Raw genomic sequence first — 7686 nt, 5'->3', positions numbered from 1 at the left:
CCTACCATCTCCTCGTGGTAGGTGCTCTCCGTGTTTTTCAAAGGTGGCTGTAGGTGACTAAGATGAGACAAACATACAAAAGAGAAGTATTAGTATTTATTTATTTTGCCTTTTGGGTCACACCCGGCAGGGCCCAGTGGATTAATGTAGTACCAGGGATCAAACTTGGGTCAGCCACATGCATGGCAAGTGCTTTACTAGCTGTGCTATTTATCCAACCCTTTCTAGTCCTTTTTTCTTTGGTTTTTGGGTCACACCCAGCGGTGCTCAAGGGTTACTCCTGGCTCTGCTCAGAAATAGCTCCTGGCAGGTTTGGGGGACCATGTGGTATGCCAGGATTCGAATTGGGGTCCTCCTGTGTTGGCCATGTACAAGGCAAACACCTTATTGCTGTGCTATAGTACTGGCACCCAGTATTAGCTTTTAATTTCTAGTTTTTGCATTAGACTTTTGAAAAATAACAATGGCCAAAATTTCCACTGTGAACCTGATTCATAAGGATTTTAAATCATTCCTGGGAGGCATATAGGATGCCGGGATTTGAACCACGTCGGTCCTGGGTTGGTTCGAATCCCAGTGTCCCATATGGTCCCCCGTGCCTGCCATGAGCTATTTCTGAGCAGACAGCCAGGAGTAACCTCTGAGCACCGCCGGGTATGGCCCAAAAACCAAAAAAAAAAAAAAAAAAAAAATCTAGATTATACATTCAAATCGTTAATTTTCTTTATTTCAGAGGAAGTATAAAGTCAGCAACATTGTAGGATAGAAAAGTAAAAACTGAGGCCGGAGCAGAAGCACAGTGGTAGGGCGTTTGCCTGGCACACGTCTGGCCTAAAGGGATCATAGTTCAATTCCTTGGCGTCCCATGTGGTCCCCCCAGCCAGGAGCAATTTTTGAGCTTAGAGCCAGGAATAACCCGTGAGCATCACTGGTTGTGGGAGGGAGGGAGAAAAGGAAGGAGGGAGAAGAGTGAGGGTGGGTGGTTGGGTGGAAGGAAGGAAGGAAGGAAGGAAGGAAGGAAGGAAGGAAGGAAGGAAGGAAGGAAGGAAGGAAGGAAGGAAGGAAGGAAGGAGGAAGGGAGGGAGGAAGGGAGGGAGGAAGGGAGGGAAGGAGGAAAGGAAGGAAGGAAGGGAGGGAGGAAGGGAGGAAGGGAGGAAGGGAGGGAGGGAAGGAGGAAAGGAAGGAAGGAGGGAAGGGATGGAGGGAGGGAAGGAGGGAAGGAGGGAGGAAAGAAGGAAGGAAGGGAGGGAGGGAAGGAAGGAAGGAGGAAAGAAGGAAGGAAGGAAGGGAGGGAGGGAAGGAAGGAGGGAGGAAAGAAGGAAGGAAGGGAAGGAGAAAGGGAGGAAAGAAGGAAGGAAGGAAGGAAGGAAGGAAGGCAGGAAGGAAGGAAGGAAAGAAGGAAGGAAGGAAGGAAACTGTCAACATTTATAAGTAAGAAATTACTGGTTGTACGGTGGCTAGGAGTGATCCCAGAATGCAGAGACAGGAGTAACTCCTGAGCAACACTGAATATCGCCCAACATCAAAGAAGAAAAAAATTCTGCACAGGGCCATAGAGGTAGCAGAAAGACTCAAGCAAATGCTCTACAAATGTCAAACCGACAGGGTTTGAGTTATTGATTTGATCTCAAATACTGTTATAGTCCCCCCTGAGCATTGCCAGAAATGACCTTCAAGTAATACTCCTTAAACCAGAAGCAGCCCTTGGACACTGCCTGGTACAGACAAAATACCATAAAAATCATAAAGGACTTATTGTTTTGTAAATAATTTAGAATCGGAGACAAAGAAATGGCCATTAACAAACTTGAATTTTTGTTTTGACTTTTGGGCCACACCCATGGGTGCACAGGGGTTACTCCTGGCATGCTCTGGGGACCATATGGGATGCCAGGATTCAAATCATCACTCGTCCTCAGTAGGCCGCATGCAAAGCAAACACCCGAACGCTGTGCTATCTCTCCAGGCCCTAAACATAAAGACTTTATAGCATTATTTAGATTTTTGTAAGATAATGATAGAACACAGATCACAACATATATTCAAAGTACATCTTGGGCCGGAGAGATAGCACAGAGGTAAGGCGTTTGCTGTTCATGCAGAAGGACGGTGGTTTGAATCCCAGCATCCCATATCCCTGTGCCTGCTAGGAGCGATTTCTGAGTAGAGCCAGGAGTAACCCCTGAGCGCTACTGCGTGTGACCCAAAAGCCAAAAAATAAAATAAAACAAAGTACATCTTGGATACATGTCTAGTTGAAGCCCAGACTAAAATTTTATAAAATATTTACTTCTGGGCCCGGAGAGATAGCACAGCGGCGTTTGCCTTGCAAGCAGCCGATCCAGGACCAAAGGTGGTTGGTTCGAATCCCGGTGTCCCATATGGTCCCCTATGCCTGCCAGGAGCTATTTCTGAGCAGACAGCCAGGAGTAACCCCTGAGCACCACTGGGTGTGACCCCCCCAAAAAAAATTATTTCTAAAATTCCCCCCCCTTTTTTTGGGGGGGGGGGCATTCTTGGTAATGTTCAAACCATATAGGTTCCAGCATTGAACCTAATTGTCCACATCTTTTTTTTTTTTTTTTTTGGTTTTTGGGTCACACCCGGCGGTGCTCAGGGGTTACTCCTGGCTGTCTGCTCAGAAATAGCTCCTGGCAGGCACAGGGGACCATATGGGACACCGGGATTCGAACCAACCACCTTTGGTCCTGGATCGGCTGCTTGCAAGGCAAACGCCGCTGTGCTATCTCTCCGGGCCCAATTGTCCACATCTTAAACAAGCACTCTACACTGTACTATTGCTTGCACAGTTTACACAAGAAGCTAAAAAATTTTCTTGAGGTTACATAACGAATGGTTTGAAGAGTTAATTTGGGGGGGGGGGGACACCTGGTGATGCTCAGGGGTTACTCCTGTCTATGCGCTCAGAAATCACCCCTGGCGGGGCCTGAGAGAAAGTATGGAGGCAGGGCGTTGGCCTAGCATGCAGAAGGACGGTGATTTGAATCCTCGCATCCCATATGGTCCCCGGAGCCTGCCAGGAGCAAGCTCTGAGTGTAGAGCCAGGAGTAACCCGAGTGCTGCTGGGTGTGACCCCTCCAAAAAAAAAAAAAAAAGAAATCACCCTTGGCTTGGAGGACCATATGGGACGGGACCCCAGGGAATCGAACCGAAGTCCATCCTTGGCTACTGTGGGCAAGGCAAACGCCTTACCGATTGCGCCACCGCTCTGACCCCTGAAAATAGTTATTTTAGGGGCAGGAGAGATAGCACAGTGGTGGGGAGTTTGCCTTGCGTGCAGCCAATCCAGGGCAGATGGTCTGAATTCCGGCATCCTCTATGGTCTCCTGTGCCTGCCAGGAGTGATTTCTTAGCACACTGCCAGGAGTGACCCCCCCCAAAGAAAATAGTATTTTAGATCGACTTTGATATCACTTCCTTCTCCAAATAATTTTATCTATAATTCTTTTTTGGGGCCACATCAACTAGTATGGGAGAGGGGAGACTCTGGAATCAAATCCAAGGCTTCAAAATTTGATCTCAATCATTTATGGTATACAAACAAAACAAGACAGGATGGCAATAATTCCCAAAGATGGTAGAGAAGAGGGCCAGGAGGACAGAAAAGTCTATGGTAGGAAGCTTGCCACAAATAATGGAAAGTGCAGTTAGTATAGAGAAGGGACCACTAAGACAATGAGAGTTGGAGATCATCACTCTGGAGAAAATGGGTGCTGAAAGGAGGTAAAGTGATATGAACAATATCCTTTCAGTAACTATATTTCAAGCCACTGGGTCTCAAATGAAGAGAGAAGGGAGAAGGGAGAGGGGAAGGGAGAGAAGAATGCCATCCATAGACACAGGCTTGAAAGAGGTCAGGAGGGAAACAGGAACATTGGTGGCTAGGAATGTTATTGGCAAAAGAATGGGTATTGGACATTATGTGACTGAAACTCAACCATGTAACTGTATCCCAGTATTTCTGTGTATCTCAGTACTTCAATTAAATAATTATTATTTTTTCTTATTTTTTTGGTTTTTGGGCCACACCCAATGGCACTCAGAGATTAGTTTTGGCTTTGGGCTCAGAAATTGCTCCTGGAAGGCTGAGGGACCATGTGGATGCCGGAGAACAAACCAAGGTCAGTACTGCGTTAACTGCGTGCAAGGCAAACACCCTACCACTGTGCTATCTCTCCAGCCCCAGAATAGAGAATTTTTTAAAATAGTCATGATGTTGGAGCAGTAGCACAGAAGATGTTAAGGTACCTGCCTTTCATGCACCCAACCTGGGTTCAATCTCCAGCATCCCACATGGTTCCACCAGCATCACCAGGAGTGAATCCTGAGTGCTGCGCCAGGAATAACCCTGTTAGGAGTAGCCCAAAAATCCAAACCCCACCTCCCAAAAAGAACTTAATTTAGTGAAGTTATTTGATACAGTAGCATTAGAGTTTTGTTTGTTTGTTTTTTGGTTTTTGGGTCACACCCAGCAGTGCTCAGGGTCACTCCTGGCTGTCTGCTCAGAAATAGCTCCTGGCAGGCACGGGGGACCATATGGGACACCGGGATTTGAACCAACCACCTTAGGTCCTGAATCGGCTGCTTGCAAGGCAAACACCGCTGTGCTATCTCTCCGGGCCCGGAAATTAATTATATTTTCTAATTTTTTGAGGAGGGCACACCTGTCTGTGCTCAGGGATCACATGGGACACCGAGGATTAAACATGGATAGATCCTATACAAGGCAAACTCACTATCCACTGTACTCTCTCCAGCCTTTTAATTATTTCTATCTATTTAATTTTATCTATTAAACACTAGCTCATTGTGTTTTCTTTTTGTTTTTTTTTGGACCACACCCTGTGATGCTCAGGGGTTACACCTGGCTATGCTCAGAAATCGCTCCTGTCTTGAGCTCAGGACCATATGGGATGCCGGGGAATCGAACTGCAGTCTGTCCTAGGTTAATTGTGTGCAATGCAAACGCCCTACCACTGCACTACAGCTCTGGCCCCTCATAGTGTTTTCTCTGCAGGTAAAAGATCTACATATTTCTAAATATTTTCCAGGATCCAACACCTAAATTTCTTGGGCCCACCAAACCAAAAACCTACCTCCAAGTCACATTATATCTTGGGATTTCATAACGGTAATTTAAAATGTTTAGGGGCTGATGAGATAATATACAGGTTAAGGTACTTATCTTTCTTGGAGATGAATTCCTTGTTTGATTCTTAGCACCACCAGGGGTCACTCCTGAGCAAATAGCTAGAAAGCTAAATATAGTAGGCATGGCCCCCAAACAAAAAGTTGTTACTTTGGGGGGGCCGGAGAGATAGCATGGAGGTAGGGCATTTGCCTTGCATGCAGAAGGCCAGTGGTTCGAATCCAGGTATCCCATATGGTTCCTCAAGCCTGCCAGGCGTGATTTCTGAGCGTAAAGCCAGGAGTAACCCCTAAGCACACTCGGATGTGACCCAAAAACAAAAACAATAAAAAGTTGTTTTTTGTTTTAGTTCTTTGTTTTTGGTTTTTGGGTCACACCCGGCTGCGCTAAGGAGTTTCTCCAGGCTCTACGCTCAGAAATCGCTCCTGGCAGGCTCGAGGGACCATATGGGATACCAGAATTTGAACCAAGGTCTTCTGCATGCAAGGCAAATGCCCTACCTCCATGCTATCTCTCCGATCCCTCAAACAAAAAGTTTTTAAGTTTAAATGAAATGTGTGGTTCTAGAAAAATAAGCAACATCTTCTAAAAGATTCAGATTTTAAAAGATAAGGTAGGCCAATTTGGAGGATACTTTTCTCTTTTCCTAAAGGGCAAAAATAGAAGGTACTTTAAGTTTACTAGCTTCTCAAAGGTGTCTTTTATTAGTAATTTAGACTATCTCAGAATCCAAAGGTTCATTTCACAAATCCACTTCCCTTTGAATCTCTGATCCTTGTGTTCAATGATAGATTTGAATACTGGGCCCGGAGAGATAGCACAGCAGCGTTTGCCTTGCAAGCAGCCAATCCAGGACCAAAGGTGGTTGGTTCGAACCCCGGTGTCCCATATGGTCCCCCGTGCCTGCCAGGAGCTATTTCTGAGCAGACAGCCAGGAGTAACCCCTGAGCATAGCCGGGTGTGGCCCAAAAACCGAAAAAAAAAAAAAAAAAAAAGATTTGAATACTAAAGTGTGCTAAACTAATACAGAGTTAACATAAGAAAATCCTAGGTAATGATAAACATGAAATTCTTTTTTGGGAGAATGGGGTATAGAGGTGGTTTGGGGACAATATCCGACAAGTACTTCTGACTTGGCACTCAGGGATCACTGCTGGTGGGTTTAGGGGATCATAATGAGTGCTAAGGATTAAACCAGGTGTAACGCAAACACTCATCAACCCCAGACAGGGAATCCTGTTTTTTTTTGTTTGTTTGTTTTGTTTTGTTTTGTTTTGGGGGGGAGTGGTTCTGATTACACCCAGCTATGGTGTTTGTGGGACCTTGAGAAAAAAGCCAGGTTAGCCATGTGCAAGGCAATTCTCTCTCTCTGAACCAGACACGGAATTCTAGGTAGTAATAGCAAATTTTCTTGACAGAATAATTATTTCTCTACTCTTAAAAGATAGTATTTCGGGCCCGGAGAGATAGCACAGCGGTGTTTGCCTTGCAAGCAGCCGATCCAGGACCTAAGGTGGTTGGTTCAAATCCTGGTGTCCCATATGGTCCCCTGTGCCTGCCAGGAGCTATTTCTGAGCAGACAGCCAGGAGTAACCCCTGAGCACTGCTGGGTGTGGCCCAAAAACCAAAAACCAAAAAAAAAAAAAAAAAAAAAAAAAAAGTATTTCTACAAAACCTGAAAAAATCTGAAATCCTCAGGCAACGGTGAATATACCAAAACAAAACAAAACCATCCAGAATGTAAAAAAGCCATTTACTAGTTGGATATGAAAAGGACTAATATTTGGATAGTCACTATATGAACAAAAAATAGTACCTTAGATGACTGTGGTGTTGAGAAATTTAGCCAAGCAGGAACAAAGTCATGCTGCGCCATTTAGGTCCAGTGTCTCTTTTCAGCAAGGTGAGGCATCCAACCTCATGGCCAGGATCTAAAAATGAGAAACTTCAAATCATTTACTCCTTCAATAACCTGATTTACCAACGTGTAAAGGAATCTATGATGAGCCTTTTCCCAAAGTTAAACACATAAAAATATTTACCCCAGAGTGTAACCTCTGTGGTCCTGTCTCCTTGAGTCTTGTCAGCTGGATATTCCTCGAGGTTTTCTTGTTAAGTGTGCTTAATTAGGCTGGCCAGCAGCAAATCTTGTGATGAAAGGCAAAGAAGCCAGGTTCTGTGCTGCTCACTCTCAGTTCCCTAGATTGCTCATCTTTATTTAGTTTCTGATACTTTTCCAAACGGGGAAAGGGGAAGGGGGGAAGGGGGAAGGGGGAGATAAGTTTTTGTTACATTTAAAAATGGGGGAAAGGGGGTAGAGTTATGCTTATGTTCACCTCATTCAATTCTCTTGAGTGATACTTCTACTATTAAATAGATAATACATGGACATCTGCACAGTGAATATAAAAATTGTTCATAACAAGGTCATAGCTGGAAAGAGATATATAGTCTCATGTGGACAGATTATGTCATCAAAGTAAAAGATAACAATTTTTAAGAGTTATAAAAGATCT

At 44.8% G+C, this 7686-nt stretch overlaps 1 protein-coding gene across 2 annotated transcripts in view; it reads right to left on the bottom strand.

Annotated features, from left to right (window-relative positions):
- The window catches only part of GPBP1L1 (GC-rich promoter binding protein 1 like 1), a 37340-nt gene extending 30096 nt beyond the window's left edge, over positions 1–7244 (bottom strand). For both annotated transcript variants that reach the window (XM_049774822.1, XM_049774823.1), the window contains exons 1-3: positions 7213–7244; positions 6987–7101; positions 1–57 (exon numbers count right to left, since the gene is read on the bottom strand). The exon at positions 1–57 is cut by the window's left edge and continues 73 nt beyond it. In XM_049774822.1, the coding sequence (XP_049630779.1) occupies positions 1–57; positions 6987–7046 (117 nt within the window). In that variant the 5' untranslated portion in view covers positions 7047–7101; positions 7213–7244. The remainder of the gene's footprint in view (positions 58–6986; positions 7102–7212) is intronic.
- Between the last annotated feature and the right edge of the window lie 442 nt (positions 7245–7686).

This window comes from Suncus etruscus, chromosome 6, assembly GCF_024139225.1.
Source record: "Suncus etruscus isolate mSunEtr1 chromosome 6, mSunEtr1.pri.cur, whole genome shotgun sequence".
In the NCBI taxonomy this organism is placed as follows: Eukaryota; Metazoa; Chordata; class Mammalia; order Eulipotyphla; family Soricidae; genus Suncus; species Suncus etruscus.
The sequence above is the reverse complement of the archived record's forward strand: the minus strand, read 5'-3'. Positions and strand labels throughout refer to the sequence as shown.